Source organism: Eumetopias jubatus, unplaced genomic scaffold (assembly GCF_037043125.1).
Source record: "Eumetopias jubatus isolate StellerSeaLion01/CBP00866 unplaced genomic scaffold, mEumJub1_p1.0 scaffold_1, whole genome shotgun sequence".
In the NCBI taxonomy this organism is placed as follows: Eukaryota; Metazoa; Chordata; class Mammalia; order Carnivora; family Otariidae; genus Eumetopias; species Eumetopias jubatus.
The window spans coordinates 196,207,914-196,225,314 of NW_028274807.1; the positions used below are offsets into that span (position 1 = coordinate 196,207,914).

Consider the following 17,401-nt stretch of genomic DNA (forward strand, 5'->3'; position numbering starts at 1 on the left):
CCATCTTCCAGAGAGAGAAAGAAAGAGAGAGGGAGTACATGTGCTTCTGTATTGTCTATCTGCACCAGACACTTTAAAAAATAAAACTGTCATGGCTCACAACCCAACAGAAGTATGGGTGAATGATTTCAAAAGATAAAGCAGTTCCCAGGAAAGGAACTTAGTGGCTCTTAGTCACACAAGAACATTCAGGTTCACTCCTGATAAGAGAAATAGGCATTAAAACTATAAGATACCATTTTCACCTGTCAGACAACCATCAAACAGCTTGAACACCCACTGTGGTAAAAAGCGGTGAGGTGTCAGACAGCGTCCAGACCCCATCCCTGGAGGATGGACTGTCGCTACCTTGAGGAGCGTGTCGGGCAAGAGTATCAGTGTTGAAAATGGACACACACCCTTCAAAACAGCAATTCCATCTCTGGGGGATTTACCCTACACATCTACACTCACACACGTGTCCATGGTGTGTGTTCAGGGTCACCCATGGAGCCGAGGCCGGCCACAATGAGATATTCATCGGCTAGGGACTGGTTACATGAATTAGGGGACATCCACACCACAGAATTTTTGCAGAATCGAAAAGTGGGAGGCAAACTCTTATGGACCAATAAGATAGAGTCTTAAGGACACTTGAAATCGTGAGAACCTGGAAAACGGCACATAAAATGAGCTACCATCTACATCATAGGACATTCATTGGGAGGTAGGTTGGTTGGTAGGTTCACTGATTTACATCGAAGGGCAAATACATCTCAAAGAATACACAGAAGCTATTTAGTGGTGTTTGTTCCCCAAAGGAGAAATTGGTGGCTGGGTGGGAAGGAGACTCATTTGTTACTTTATATCCTTTTGTAAACATCTGAATTTTGTGCCACACACAGGCGCTACCAAAAACCACCACCACCATACAGGTTTCTCTGAAAGAAAACAGAAAAAAGAATAACTAATCAGTGGCTAAAAATTCAGTATAATCTAAAAAAACTGAAGTATATTTCAAAAAAGTATGGCCCTAGAGCAGCGACAGTAATTCTATTCTCCTCAAAATGACCAAGTGGAAATGAATCTTACAGATCATTCCCTCTAGTCTCTTGGTTTTTTGTTTCGTTTTTTTTTTTTTTTTCCCCACAAAGGATAGTGACTTTCCAAGGTCACAGAGTGGAGCACTGAAAGGGCCAGCAGGGGACCTCGATGGCTGCGGTCCCTCCCACCAGAACTTCCTGCCTCCCAGGCCGGGCTCCGGAGCTCACTGATGACACGTGTGAAAAGCGACAAGGGCAGATGGGTCTTTAAAATTTATCTGCCACTGTCTGCTTAAGGAAGGGTTTCGGCTCACAATATAGGAAGAGGGGGTTGAGAACACCTCCGCTTAAAGCCAGGTGGGGTGTGGAGGTCACTGCTCTGAGTGCAGAGCCACCTGCCGAGCTACCTGCCACCGTGCCTCCATCTCAGCCTCGTTGCCTGCACACAGCCTCCATGCTAGGAGCCTGCTAGTTCCGGTTACATCACAGGAGGGAGAAGCAAGGGGGCAGAAGGCTGTCACAACACTTCTAGCACCCTGATTCCTCTGACTACACACCAGAGCATGAGGGCTTTAGAATTCACCTCCTTGCACAAATCCGTTAGATCCAGGATCACAAAACTTGCCTGCAATCAAAAATTCACAAAGAACACGAAGAGGATTGTAGAGCCTATCTCCCAGGAACCTTGGAAACCTCACAAAATCAAACAGATGTTTTTGGTTTATTATTCTGTCCCATATCCAGTGGTCTTCTGAAAACATGAAATCACGCCCCCTAGATAGCTGGAGTCAGGTGCGCAACAATCAACTTCAGTGGCACAGGATTTGTCAAAGCATTACTGGGGCAGAGGTCACTAATCCCAGCAGAATCATCCTGTCTTCCCGAGCTGTGAAGGGACAAGACGGCGTCTCACGCGGCCTCCTCACACGGGCTCACCTGGAAGACTGTCAGAAGGGCTTGAGGGAAATTGTCAAAGGTGCTCCGCTTGGTCTGCGTTTCGTCAAAATTAAACTTGCCACCAAACAGCTGCATCCCAAGCAAGGAAAAGATGATGATGAAGAGAAAAAGCAGAAGCAACAGCGAAGCGATGGACTTCATGGAGTTTAACAAGGAGGCCACTAAGTTGCTCAGGGAAGTCCAGTGCCTACAAGTCAAGATGGGGGTGTGAGCACACAACGCCCATGGGACACAGTGGACATCACGGGGCCAGGATGTGGCTGCTTACCACCCCCCCAGCCAGAAAACGCCTGCAGCATTACACGCACTCTCACCTGGTCACCTTGAAAATCCTTAAGAGGCGCACGCACCGAAACACAGAGATCCCCAGGGGAGACATGATCTCCAGCTCCACCAAGATGGTCTCAGTAATTCCACCGCACACCACGAAGCAATCAAACCGGTTAAAGAGAGAGACGAAATATGCCTGGAGACCCAAGCTGTACATTTTTACCAGCATCTCGCAGGTGAACAGAGCCAGGAGGACTTTGTTAGCAATATCTGGAAAGACAAAGGGTCTCATTGTGGGCGTGGCTCAGACTGGTCTTCCCTCCCCAGACCTCCCTCCCGCCTGTGTCTGCTGGAAACGCCCCACCGCCTTGACCCAGTCTTCGTGGTGGCCCCCATTACAGACATGTGGCACCAACGTTTATGGTCTGTGTGCCGGGTTCTAGTCCTGCTTCTGTTACCGCCTAGATGTGGGACTCTGGAGAAGTCCCTTGAGTTCTCTGCGCCCCAGTTTCACCAACTATAAAATGGGGAGGAGCAGGTTTACCACACAATCTCTGAGGCTTTCTACCCCTAAAAGCCTGTGCTTCTGCATTTACACCAACGTATTATATTTTTTGTTTCAATCAGTCACAGAAAGGCCAGTCTGGTCTTGATTAGGGCACCATGAGATAAGCAGCAGTTGTCTATCAAAGTCATTTCTAACCACAGAGAATGGCACCCAGCAGGCTGGAGAGCTAGACAGAAATAGGACCTCCCCATGGATCACAACTGACCAACTCAGAACAGGCTGTCTCTGGGGATGAGCTCCTGTCCCACACTCCTGGGGCCTTCCAGGTAGGGGAGAAACAACCACTTGCCAAGAATACCATACGGGAAAATAAAGCTTCCAGTGGGGATGGGGAGAAGGGAGATGAGGTCCCTTCCAACGACAAGATTCCTTGGCCCTAGGCTGTCATAGGGTTAAGAGAGAGAACACAGAGATCCCCAGGGGAGACATGATCTCCAGCTCCACCAAGATGGTCTCGGTAATTCCACCACACACCACGAAGCAATCAAACCGGTTAAAGAGAGAGATGAAATATGCCAGAGACGAAATATGGCATCAGCTGGCCCCAGCACACCATGTGGGCTGCGCCCCCACCCCTCCAGGTGCAGCCTGGGTTTGGATGGTTCCTCTGGCTTCTAGCGCCCCCGGAAATTTCCCGTCACTACACATGGATCAGCTAAGACTGAACTGCAGCTGGACAGCCTCAGGAAGCCCTAATTCGGGATCAGAACAAAAAGAACACAGTCTCTGCTCGCACCTTGAATCTGCGTCAGCCAGTCAGGCTGGTTGTAGTGCTCAGAGGAAATGGTTAAGGTGTTGAGAAACACCAGGACAATAACCAGCCAGTAAAACGTGACAGACTTCACAGCAGCCCGACATCTTCTGCGATTGAAGCGGTTCCAGCGACGCCAGCGTCGGCTGCAAGAGAAGCAAACGTGACTCCGTGAACAGCAGATGCGGCCTCTGAATGCCCGACAGACGTCATGGGGACAGGTTTTGTCTTTGGCTCTGGAGATCCAGATCAGGGGGTGCAGGAAGGAAAGATGAGAACACATGACATAGAAATGACATTGGTCTTTAAATACAACTTTAAATGTGTAATCTTGACCTGATCGTGCAATCAGTTTCCTATGGCTTTAGACGACTCCATAATCTGCCATGCACAGTCCTCAAACCAGCTAGAAAAATCTAGATATTCATAGATTTGTCCGCAGATGCAAAACTGAGCCTGCACACATATATGCAATTTGCATTCCCACCATATGGCACACGGATCTGTTCACACTGCGGGTGTAGAGAGCCGTTTGGCTTCTCATACACATCTCTTGCGGCATCTTAATCATCATACAGAATTTATCAGGCAGCAAAGTGCTCCAGACCCAGATTTCCTTTTACAGAGACTTTTAGTCCTTTCTTAAATCCGGGAGGTTTCTCTGGAGCCTGGTAGACTTGTCAAAGCCGAGTAGGACATGAGTCTTCATACTGAGTCATCAGGTGCCCTTTCTAACGAGTGAGGCTCAAAATATACCTTCAGGAGAAGAGCCAATATTGAACTGTGTTTTCATACAAATAAAATGAGCTGAGCCAGACAGACAAGTAGCATGTCCTCTACTGACTTTTAGTTCCGGCTTGTAATTAGGTTAAGTATTCCCTCCCTTAGCCTGTTCTCCCTGTGGGAAAAGTTCCCTGCCACAGGACGGATTGGTGAAGTGGGTCCCGGGAAAAGGCCAGCCGAGTGGCGATGTCAGCCCTGTGTAGGCTGTGCTAACAGATGGGACTGGTGGGCACTTCCTCTAGGGGCCTGAGTCAGAGGAACCCCCAGGCTGCATCCTGGCTGCAGCTCTGGCTGACCCAGCTGCATTGCTATGCTGAAAACACCGTAACCCAGGGACCAGGCGAAGAAAGAACGGTGCCCACTCTTCAACGAGACCTGCAACAAGAAAAGTGCACTTTGTTCTTGCTCTTGCTATATGGTTTCCAGTGGTAATAGTGGCTGGAAACATGATGACCAGTATAGAAAAATCCCACTGAGGACACTGAAGCCTGCCCCTGAGGCTGGGTTTCTCCTGCGATGCATAATTCAGTACACGCAAGCAAGGTGGTCTGAAAAAGGACCAGTGTTGGGTCTATTTATGCTGCAGTAACAAGTCTCAAGTGTCTCCCAAATCTCGGAAGCCTCACTGTCCCATCTCCTGAAGGCCTGCAGCACTTCCCATCCTGCCCCTCACTTGGGGCTCCGGACACTGGGTCTACAGAGGTGAAGACAGCGCACCATCCTGTAGCCTCTGATCTTGAAAAGCATGCAAGGTTGGGGCAAATAATTATCAATCCCCACTCAGTGGTATGCTCAGCATCCTGGGTACAGGAACAGAGAGACAGGAGCAGCGAATGCTCTTTGCAAGAGTCAGGAAGGGCCTCCCTGAAAAGCTGAGATTTGGGCTGGCTCTGGTTAAGAGGGTAAGAGTTCACCAGGGGCAGACAGGAGGGCACTCCACCCAGAAGGGACTGCATGGCCAAGGGGACTGAGGTGGGAAGAAACTGAGCCTGGTGAAAACAGACAGCAGTCCTGTATACCCACAGAGTGGGGAGTGTGGAAGGGGTGTCAAAGGGTCAGGCCAGAATGTGAGCCAGGGGCCAAATGATGAAGGAACGTATATGCCCTCTGGCAATAGGGAGTCAGGGAAGGGCTTCCAGTTGTTTGTAAAATCAGGTTTCTTGAGATACAATTGACATATGGTAATTATTAGTATTTAGGTATAGGGTTTGTAACCACCACCACCACAATCAAGAGGTAGAATATTTCCATCACTCAAAGAACTCCCCTCATAGCTCTTTATAATAGTTAACCCACCCTCCTCACCTCAGCCCCTGACAACTACTGATCTGCTTTTTGTCCCTATCGTTTTGTTTTATCCAGAATGTCCTATAAAGAGAACCATACAATATAGAGCTTTCGGAGACTGGCTTCTTCCACTTAGCAAAAATACTTTCCAGACTCATTTGGGTTGTATCTATCAGCAGTTTTTTCCTTATTGCTGAGCATTATTCCAACATATGCATGAACTACAACTTGTCTACCCATTCACCATCTTATGGACATTGGATTTACTTACGGTTTTCAGCAATTGTATACAAAGCTGCTATAAACTCCTATATAAAAATTTCTCATGCAGGCATATACCGTCATTTTATATGAATACCTCAGAAGTGGAATTGCTGGATCATAGGGTAAATATACGTTTAACTTTCCAAGAAACCACCAATTTTTTTAAAATGGCCGTGCCATGCACCATGCAGGAACACATGGGAATTCCCGCTGATCTGCATCCTTATCAGAACTTGGTATTGTCAGATTTTAAAATTTGATCCACAGGTATAAAAAATGTTCTAAAAGGTGTGCAGTGGTGTCTCATTGTGATTCCAATTTGCATTTTCTTAGTGACCAATGGTCATTCTATGTGCTTCTTTGCCATCTGTAGCTCTTTTTTTTTTGGTGACATGCCTGTTGAAATCTATTGACCATTTTTTTGTTGTTATTACTCACATCATATTTACATAGTATTCTTTTTATATAGTGGGTACTAGTCCTTTATATCAAATGTTTTACAAGTATTTTTTCTTCTGGTCTGAAGCTTATCCACTCACATGGCCAGTGTTTTGGGTGTTGTATCCAAGAAGAAACCTTTGCCCAACCCAAGGTCACAAAGACTTTGTATGTTTTCTTCTAGAATGTTTACAATTTTAGGTTTTACATTTATTCCTATGTCCATTTTAAGTTAATTCTTATATATGTGGTAAAATGTCATTTTTAATTGAAAAATAACATTTACATGGAAAAGTACACAAATCATAGGTATATGGTTCAATAAGCTTTTAGCAACTAAACATGTAATCTGCATCTAGAGCAAGGAACAGAACATCACTAGCACCTCAGAAGACCTCTTGAACTTTCCCCTCCATAGAAGACTTTTAAGCAGAAAAGTGACAAGAAGTGTGTCTCTTTGAGAAACGACTCGGGGGGGGGGGGCAATCTAAAGGGTTGATTAGTGACAAGAAATTGTTCATTGTTTGCATCTCATTGGTTTGTTTTGGGGCAAGATCTTCAGCACCTACTATGCTGCTCTCCAAGGCAGGTGTTGAATACTGACTGCACAGACTGATCTTCGATATGAGTGTCCTTGCCCATAGAGTAAAAATCAAGTCTAGAGCATCTCCATGTATAATAGAGAAGTTAGAAGAAAGTGAAACACCAACACGCAGGCTTAAGAAAAAATAGATGACACTGACCTGAGCTTGGATTTTGAGATGGCTTGGCTGAAAGAAAGACAAAAAGAATAGGGTTTCTGTTAGGAAGGCTTGAGCATATGCTCCCTGTCACTTCAGCTGAGAGATCAGAAAAGCCATGCACAGAAGCCTGGGCTCAGCATCCCCAGCTCCCCCAGTGAGCCATCAGGGGTGAGAGCAGAGCAGGAGACAAGACACCTGCCAGGGCCCAGGCACGAGAAAACTCTTCGCCAGCGGCCCTGCACAGCCCTGTCAGAGGCCATGATGCCCGGGGTTCTTCTCCCCTGACCCCACTTCGCCAGACTGAAGTCAGGGGGGCCTCCCCTGCTCGCCTCTCAGCCACTCAGCAGTAGCATGTGCTCCTGCTACAGCAAAAAGAGCACTGGACTAGGAGTCCTAGCTCTGCTATTCACTAACTGCACGGCTTTGGGCAAGCAGCACACCTTGTTGAGCCTCAGTGTTCTCATCTGTAAAATGAGGAAGACGAATCCATCCCCCTGCCTACTTCACAATGCTGTAGGGAGGGCAGAGCAAGACAACAGAGGCAAATTCACTTCTTAAACTGCTGAGCATTCTGCCCAAAACACATTATTTTTATGAATCATTGCCAAGAAGATCAAATTCTCTTAAAAACACCACCTCTACTTTACAGAGATAAGACCTAAGAGATACCAGCAGGAAGCAAATGAACCAAAATTGCATGGGCTCCCCAAAGCAGGCAGTACTCTGCACATTGCACGTTGCTGGTCCCCGCTGGGGACCAGGTCATCTAGACAGAAGCCAACAGGGGTGAATGTGGTGGCGCCCTCCACTGTTAGGAGAGGATGGTGCAGGGCTCCCCAAACAAGTGCCGTGAGCTCTCAGGGTCCAGCCGCTACGCAGGAGGTCAGGAGAACCCGCCAGGGAAGGAAAACTGAAATATGCAGCACATTCTGTCAGCCACTCTGCCATACAAGCTCTTCGTCAAAGCACTGATGCCAACACCAGACCGGGAAGAGAATCAGGCCTGTTACCCCCACCGCCGACACCCAGAGGGCCCAGCCTTGGCCGTGCCTCTTCTTTTCCACCAGCACCTAGTGGACACAGTGGAATTGCCGGGTTACCTGGCATGCCCCGTGGCAGGCTCCGCCTCGGCAGGATGGGCTGCTCTGGGGGGAGAGGCATGTGAAACGCTGGGGGTCTGGGGGCCTGGGAGGGGAGGGGAGGGGGACCAAGGGGTCCAGGGTGAGCCCACCCACCCCTCGTGCATCTGAGGCTATGGCCTGGGGTGCCTGCCCCACAGGTGCTCCCCTAAGAAGGCAGGAGGAGACAGGAGGGCAAATGGCCGCCACACTCACCAGAGACTCCCACAGCTGCCTTGGTTCTCGCCTCCGCCACTTACGTTCTCTGTGTTCACCGACTCGGTCTCGCTGGTGGGCATGCTGGCTGCGGGGAGAAGACAAGGCTTTAGCCGGCATGCTGGAGGTGCTGCATGCCCAGGAGTGGGCCGGCTGCAGATCACTGCCTCCAGGCAGGCCCTCTGGGAGCCCAGGAGGAGGGCGAGGAAGGGTGAGTGGCTAGGCACCTCTATGGCAAGGGAGTCCCTGCTTCCGTGATCCGCCAAGAAAGTCCACAGAGAACCACTACCCTTTCCCAACAGGAGGAAGCTCTGTCCATTCAGACACTTCTCAAGAAGCCTAGGGGCTGAACTGAACCCAGTTGCCGTGCCTGGCACCAGCTTATTCTCTTACCTTCCAGGAGTGCACTGAGAGTCCACCAAAACAACTCAAGCTACAGCGACATCTTTGCTGGCCCCAACCAGTGTTCTCTAGAAAATCTGTGACTAGACCAGTATTTCATACATGAATTCTTATTGTAAATATACTGAAGGAGAAGAGGTATTGGATGCAGGAGGACATGAAGGTACCAAGCACAAAATCTTTTTAAAAATTTAAGAACTCTACTCATTATTAGCTAATTTTATCTGCTAAGTTGCACTGAGCTTGTGAAGCCAATATGCGGAAGGCTCTTTCCAAAGCAGCCAGCACTAGAGTACACAGGAAATACAGTCTTACAGGTAGGTCTTCTCCCAAGTGGTGACCAGAGGGCAAAGCGGACTGTGGTCTCAGTGTCACCAGGGTCTCTGGGCATGTCTCACTCCTCTACAGCTGGATCCTGAGCAGAGGAAGTGGAGGGAATGTAGAAATGCACCAGCTGTGATGGGAGGCCCAGGGACCCACCATCTGGCATGTGGGCTTTAGTTCTCATCCTCTTGATTCAACCTTAAAAGCATCCTAAAGATGGGTTGGAGCCGGGTCATGAAGGAGATGGACGGCACAAAGAATTGCACCTGCCCTGGAAAATCCATGGATTTCCAAGAACTACGAAAAGAGCCACCTCAGGGGTCCACGCAAGGAGTTCTGGAAACACGCAGTAAGGAATAACAAATTCTGCTCTGGGGTTCGGAGAGGCGGTCACTGAAGATGGAAATGTGGGAGAATCACCCACTACATGCATTTTTTGCCCTGATGCATCTTTTTGACCTGTAGCGACCACCTTTATAGACCTTGTGGTATCAACAGGAAGGCCTTCTCCCTGTGGGCTCTGCCGATACGGCTCCTCTTAGCAAGGATGCCTCTGCTTGGATCTGCAAAAGCTGGTAGTGGTTCTTAGTGCTGTGATGGAGGTTCTGAGGCCAGCCCAGGCACAGAGGCCAGAGGAGCTGGGCCAGTGAGCTCTGCGTAGGCGAGGGACACGGTGAATGACAAGGATGAAGGTGGGCCTGACCTGAGAGGCCCAGAGAGCTGAGAAACATCTCTTCTGAGGGCACCAAAGAGAGTCCTTTTCCCTCTGGGGGCACCCAAGGAACTGAGCCTGCCCGGGTGGGAGATTCACAGCCGTGTCCGGGAGTATTTAGGCAAAGGCAGCAGACAAAATGAGCAAAACGACAGACCCACGTCACACTGCTGGTACTTTCTTAGAATGACCCTTCCTCCGCAACCAGGTCAAAAGAAACCAACTACTAACTTTGATTCACTTTTTTTACGACTCCACGTAAAAACCTGTCAAAAATAAACCAAAAACCCCACACAATCCAACCACAGAGAAACCTTTAACAAAAGCTCCATAAAGACACACACACTCATGCACACACACCGCATGCGCACACATGCACACGCGCGCACACACACGCACACACGCACGAAGCTGCTCATGCAGTTCTCTTCTCCACGACTGATTTGTGCTCTGACTTGAAAAGACAAAAACGTTGTAAAATTCAATGAAGTTCACTGCTATGGGCTCCTCCATAGGTCACCCTTGTCTTCAGTGACGAAGAAAATCACAGTGGGAGACTCCTACAAATATGACCGTGAGTCATCTCTGTGGAACGCTTTTCTTGGTAGTTACCGTCGCTACTAAGGGGTCAGCAGTTGAGAGCACGTGACCCGGGGCAGGAGTGGGGGTGAGTGGGGGGCCCCAGTTAACATTTGACTGAGCTGGGCACAGTCTCACCTCTCTGCAGGCTACAATGCTCCATGCGGAGAGTGGTGGTGCTCCCTCCACACTCTCGAGAGCCACTTCCGCCTCTCACCGTTTAATGTTTCACGGTTCTACTACTAATCATCCTAGATCTGTAATTATTCTTTCCAAAAGAGCAAACTTCTTCTGAACAGGCTAAGTCATTATGGCTTCTTACCCTCTGGGGCCCTATCCCGGGATAAGAGCAGTGCAGTTGCTGCATGTCATTCCTAAAGCTTCTTTTTTTCCAACCATCTGATCAAAGCAGATAAATTACATGCTGACTATGGTGGGGGGGCATTTTGCATTTCTGGCTCCGTGCCAGCTGTTAGTGAATGAAATGTACTAGTTAGTCCCTGAACATGAGAACCAAGTGGGGAGAAAGATAAGAAACAAAGGCGAACTCCCCAGACAGAAACTAAGAGAGGTTGACGGTGTGGCATGGTGTCAAAGCCGCACTGATGGAGAGAAGTTTCCCTGCCCCCCAGGCGGACTCCATCCTTCGGTAGCTAAAAGCGGACTCTTGGGTCGGCCAGATCCCAGTTTAACCCCACCTGTGTGGCTGAACTTCTCCAATGCTCCATTTTCTCATCTGGGGCTATTGGCAGAACTGAGTGAGATAAAATACATGGTGGGTTTTCCCCACAGTCCTGGGTCATCCTGTGTGGGTCCACAGTGTCAGGCAATCGGTGAGGCTCAGACATGGTAGTTGTCACCTCAAGAAAGCTCTCCTGGAGCTCCCTGGAAGCAAAGGTACACTCCATGCGTGGCCCAAACCCAGGGTCCCTTTGCTCTGACCATTCTTGTAGAGAGACACCTAGTGTGAACAGTCTTCCACACGCCTGAGTCAGTTTTGGCTGTGAAGTAGGCAGGGGATGGATTCGTCTGCAAACAAACCATGGTTTGTATCTTTTTATCTCGGACGAGTCATTTCTGTCTGACTTCGCCTGCGGTAGAGATAGCAACTTTTCTGTCTTAATGGTTAGATGCTGAGAGAGCTGCGGACCCACCCATAATAAACAACCTATTCTGGAATGACATCAACCAGAGCCGAGGAGGCGGTGAGGGGGAGGCGGGGGAAGAGCACAGTGACTGTGCTAGAATTGGGTGACCTCATTTGGTCCCGGAAATGGACCGTGATCCAGTCCCTTCACCTGAGCAGAGGACCCGGGCTCTGGTGGGGGGCTCTGGCAGCCTTTTTCTCTGCTCCAGCCTTTCCCTCCCGGTCACCGGGGAGCACTTCCTTTCCCCAAAGTACGGAGACAGCAGGCCCAGTAGGCAAAAGGAGCTCGTTTGTACATAAGCATTTCACCCTTCACTTGTACTGGGCATTCCTCATTTTTAATGATAAAAAATTGATACGAGTTTCACTTTGCTTAGTCCCATTGGGACTTCATCTCTGTTTTTACTATCAGGACAGAAGGATCACAGACTGTTAGAACCGGGACGGGCCTCTGAGATCACATGAAGCAACTCCGTGATTTCACAGAGAGACCTGACCAACTGGCCTCAGGACACACAGTTCAGGTGTGAGAAAGCTCTCCTGCTTCCCACCTGGTGTTCTTCCCACTTGGCCATGCCCCCTGTGCTTGTGGTATGTGCTTAAATACACTGCGATACGTTTTGGTATCAGTATATGTTGACATGTATATTGGTATGCCCTTAAAATTATACTTAATATACTGGTACACGTTGGTATATATTGGCATATCCTTAAAATGCCACACATTAAAAGTTCCAAAAGCCAAGTAAGCCTATTCTCCATCAGTCTTGGTTTGCTATCCTGATGACCTCGGTGAACCCCCAGAAACCTGGTATACAGCCAGACCACCTCTAGGAGACCACCCCAACAAAGAGAGAGAACAAAAGTCAAGCCACTGTGGTGACTACTGGGACTTTATGAAAATCCACGTAAGCCCATGGGAAAATTCCTGGAACACAAGCCCTTTCCCCAACTGGCTGCCATAGCCTCATGGCTGCCCCGTGCAGGGGGAGCACTTTGTCCCCTTCAGGACAGATTCAACAGAATTGCTGACAAGCAGCTCAGCTAGTTAGGGATGCAGGCAGAGACTCCCCCCCCACTGCCCCTGCAAGTCCCATCAGGTCATCTAGAGGCAGAAGCAAGCCAAGGGGCCATCTGCATGCAGAGCAGCTGTAAATCCTTTCCCTCACACATTCCAGGGAACTTGAGAACTCTGTGGAGCAAGTTTGCAGTTTTTTTAAATATAAGTTTTAAAACTATTTCCAGAATCTGGGGTGAAACCAGGCATTAGGACAAGCCTGTGCCTAGAATGGGATGCTGACCTGCACTGCAATTTGCCTGCTGAAAACCTGGGGAAGCGCAGGGCTAATGCTTTGCAAGCTCCTCCAGGTGCTGGGAACTCCGAGAAGAGCTTCAGGGCAGACCCTGAGGCTTCGAATGTGGGCCCACTGAGCAAAGGACCTGAGGGCTGCCGTCGGGGTGGAGGTGATGCCAGACAGCAGCCCGTCGGGCCCTGGACTGCAGACGAAAGCCACCCCAGCCTCCGCAGGCGGGGCCCCGCTTGGAATGCTCTCTGTGGATGCTGTGCCACATTGTTGCTAAGATCTGCAGCGGGGCCCGGATGCCATCACGGGCAATGCCACACAAAATAAACGGGGGAAACACGCCGTTTCTCAGGCCAGCACAACTAACTAGCATTTTCATGGACACGTGGACCCACACACACAGTGAATGAGTCTGTGTGTGGGTGCAAGTAGGCAGCCCCAAAATTATGTTCACTGTTAACAGGCATAGCAAAATCTCCAATCCTTCCATGACAGAGGCTACTCAGCTCAAAAGCCACAAGGAGTAATGTCAGAGAAGCTTGGCCTTTGTCACCGGTAATGTGGGGACAAGTCCTTTCCCTTTTCCTCCCTGGGTGTAGCTGGCTAATCTAGAACAGGAGCTGCTGGGTGATATCATCTGTAAGACCCATTTACAACTCTGACCTGCTTGAACTGCTCTAAAGAGGAAACACCCACAGGCTGTCTGCCTGGTTTTACCACCAGCACCGAGGGGGTGTTCCTTGCACTCCCCCACCTCGGAGAAGAGAGAGCAGGGAAGGAGCAGTGTTGTGAAGCCCCTGCCTACCGTCCCTCAGAAGGGCTGCCAGAAATCCAGAAGCCTGCCCAGAAGAAGTGTTCCCAAGTCTCCTTCAGACAGAGCTGCTGGGGAAGGGAGCAGCCCCCCAAGAGTCCTCAGCCAGCCACAGGAGCCCCAGGACCCATGCCAACTGAGCGCAGAGCACCCCAGCATCCTTCTCGAGCCTGGCACACCAAACAGCCTCCTTCACAGATGTCCTGGGCTTCTTGAAGCCTCGAGCCCCTGTTCTCCATAGGACAGTCTCTCTTGCATAGTCAGGGATGCCTCTCCAAATCTGACCCCGAACCTGAGCAGCCTAAACCTTCTGATCCCTTCCTCTCAACAGGTGGGGGAATGAGATGAGCAATGGCAGTCATGGCCGCCTTCCTTGGGAACAGGGGATCCGAAGCCAAGGTCTTGTGGGTTTTTTTTTTTTTAATCTTATTTTCATGACAAGCATGAATAGTGCCATGATATCCCCTGAAGGAATTTGCCCATGGTTGCTAGTAGTGACACCCTCAGCCATCACAAGGTAACAGACTCTGGTTGCTGTAAAGAAGTCAGCCTCTTCTTTGAGAATGTGGGTCAAGGCCAGACCAAGGTTTCTGTGTCTAAAGCAAGAATGATGCCCTGACAATAATTACTTCTGTATGACTAATGACATGGGGAGCACCACACCCCCATGAGGGCCCTCGCTCCACCAGCCTCATCAGGGGCCTTCTTTGGGGTCCTTGGGCATCTCAGTCAATAAAAGACCTCCCCCACTCAAAATATATGAGGCTGAAAATACGAGGCTTCTTCCTCTCCCCACTTGCCTAAGAAAGCTAGCAAAACATCCTTGAAGAATCACAAGGTGTAAGCAAGCGCCTGCTCAGGAGGACGGGCACCTGCGTGCCCAAGGAGAGGGCTCTTCTCTTCTGGGGACAGACCACTCATCTTCTCGCGGTAGCCTGCCCAGGGCCAGGGTCCTCCGTCAGTCTTTGAAAATGGTTTTGTCTTATGTCAGTGACAGTATTTCCTGCTTACCTGAAGTCCAATCTTCCTGCAGAGGCCTCCAGGGGCTGCACCAAAGCCAGCTCTTCTTCATAAACCTCTGCAGACACCAAGCCTACATGAGCCAGCCCCCACCTGGCCCCTAACTGGCTGCCCACCCCCACGCAGTTTCCTTCTCATCTCAGGCCCACAATGTGCTCTCTGGAGGCTGAGGGGCTTATTTCTGATACTCCGTTCTCGTACACTCCAAAAGCCTTCATTCTGACCACCCGTGGCTTGTTCCAATTCCTACAACCTATGAGCTCAACGTTCCCACGATGGCAGAGGCTACTACCAAGAGAACAGTGCAGTGTGTCCCCTCTGCTCCCTTGGCAGTTGGCTTGGTGGCCCTATTTACAGTCAAATCGGCTCTTCCTCTAGAGTCGTCCGACCAGGGCCGACCTCAGTGGCAGCAACTAGGTAAACCGTGTGAGTGCAGAGGCAAAGCCCTGCACTGCTGTAAGGCTACGGTGGTGGCTTGGCAGGCAGGACAGGGCACCAGCTGTCTGCATTAACTGCTCTGCATTCAGGTGGTCCTGACACTGACCCCAGGTTTCCAGTGAGGGTCTGTGTTTAGCATTCTTTTTTACAGCAGACCTTGAAAATGAACTATGCCCCCACATGAGCCCTTTCCTCATCCCCGCTCACAAAAGGCAAGTGGCCCCCCCATCTTTGCATCCTAGAAGTCTGCTTTTAACTTCATTCTTGAAACTGGCACTACTAGTTTTAGTATGTCCTGAGCAAACCAGCGGGAGGGTGGAAAACCAGCAGGCCTTGTGAAAAATGTAACCTGGAAAATCAAAATCAATCAAATAACATCACTGGAATTTCTAAACAGTTTAGATGAAAAAGCATCATTGGGGAAAAGTGTTTAAGAAGTCTGTCTTCCAGTCTAAGAATATTCATGCTTAATTAAATAAATGTTCTGAGTGGGTTCAGCTGCTTCTTTAAAAGGTATAGTTCAAACAAAAAGGAAACTGCAATGCTGTCTTGGCAAAACCACACATTTGGGGTAAAGACAAGAAGAAAACAACATGACCAAGTTTCCAAGGAATCAAGCGGTTAAAACGTAGGCATCTTATAAACACACCACGCAGGCACACACATGCACGTCACACCAGGCCTATGTGCAAGGAGAAGGCTCCAGAAGCCTCGGGAGAGGAGTCTCCCGAGGGGAAGTTCAACCTCAGTCATTTACCGTGATCTTTAGCCCTGCGTTGGCGAAAGCAGCAAAACTTCCTTTTCTTCTTATCCTCTTTTAGCAGGTCGGCCACTGTGACTCCTTCAGGTGGAACACAGGCAATGTCGTTATGATTCGGTAGAGGGCGGCAGGAGCAACGCAAACAGGGCCGGAGAACCTGAGAGGCAGCCGCAGCCCTGGACTCTGATACGGAAACCCTAACTGTCCTCCTACATGGACATCTACAGTTTGGGGTCTGACCAGTAGAGGGGAGGTGCACTTTCTATAGCGAGGATACCAAATGCCTGTCTCTAAAGGACCTGTCCTAAATAACCAACCAACTAACCCATCGGGGACGAAGCTCCCCAGGGTTTGCCCACCCTGCCAAGAGGGCGTTTGGGAGCAGGCATTCGGCCGAAGTCAGGAGTCCCAGGTGCTGACCAGCTGGGCGAGTGTGGGAAGGACATGTGGTTTACAAGGTGGGCTCTGGACTTGGACAGACCAGGTCTGATCTCAGCCCTGCCACTTCCTGACTGGATAAGCATGGACAGGTGACCTGCTTTTGCTAAGCCTCTGCTTACCTTAGTGAGTGGAAAACAGTAAATACAGTAATACAGGTGTTGGCAAGGCGTGGTCAGCCATTACGGGTATAACTCCCCTGCAGCCACTAAGGCACAAGAAGAATGATTCTAGGGTCTCCAGCTCCCTCTGGCCCTGGGATAGGATATCACAATATTAACCAGTGGGCTAATCTTCAGGGTGGGGCCCGTGCTCAGGGAAGGGAGCTGCAGGTGCAGTAGGGAAAGCAGAAGGAATGTTGAGCGGGCAAGGACATGAGGACATGGGCACTCTCGAGCATGACTGGTGAGAATGTAAATGGGTACCAATGGGCATCCTCTCTGACCCAGCAAATCCCTTTCTGGCACTTTCTCCCACAAGAATGTGAACACGTGTGTGCAGACACAGGTGTATGCATCTGTGGGGATTAATAGTGGCTCATCCGTGGACTAGCAGAAACTGGGTTCAAATCCCAGCTTGGCCACTTGATGGGCATGTGACCCTGGGAAGCTACTTAATGTCTCTGTGTTCAATTTCCCCATCTGTCAAGTTCTTGCCTCCCAGAGCCCTGTGAGGAATAATGGATTCGTGTACCCCTGACCCTTAGAACAGTGTCTGACACACAGGAAGCACTTGATAAATGTGAGATGTTCTTATTCTGCATTTTTTCATTGAACAAATAATCACTGGAAACACCTATGTGTGACAAGGACCACGCCAGGTGCCAGCCACACAATGGAGAACAGAAGCAGACCCTGTTCCTACACCCGAGGAGCTCACGGTCTGAGCACATGGTTCAGTGAGAAAGGCAAGTTGCTGCACCATCCGAGCTGGATGATCTTACGGTGGGGACCTGTGGGCAGGTTGCCCGTGAAAACACGTATGTTCCCATATGTACAGTGAGGTCGGAAAGAACAGGTCCCCAACTGCCCAGTCTGGTTCTCTCATCC

General features: G+C 49.7%; 1 protein-coding gene across 5 annotated transcripts in view; it reads right to left on the bottom strand.

The window, feature by feature from the left end:
- Positions 1-17,401, bottom strand: part of CACNA1D (calcium voltage-gated channel subunit alpha1 D) — a 292,448-nt gene that overhangs the window by 80,274 nt on the left and 194,773 nt on the right. For 3 of the 5 annotated variants that reach the window (XM_088028075.1, XM_028124508.2, XM_088028067.1), the window contains exons 10-15: positions 8,418-8,505; positions 8,094-8,153; positions 7,084-7,110; positions 3,554-3,714; positions 2,294-2,519; positions 1,959-2,166 (exon numbers count right to left, since the gene is read on the bottom strand). In XM_088028075.1, coding sequence (XP_087884201.1) covers positions 1,959-2,166; positions 2,294-2,519; positions 3,554-3,714; positions 7,084-7,110; positions 8,094-8,153; positions 8,418-8,505 — 770 coding nt within the window. The remainder of the gene's footprint in view (positions 1-1,958; positions 2,167-2,293; positions 2,520-3,553; positions 3,715-7,083; positions 7,111-8,093; positions 8,154-8,417; positions 8,506-17,401) is intronic. The other 2 variants (XM_028124510.2, XM_028124509.2) reach the window with 1 other exon arrangement.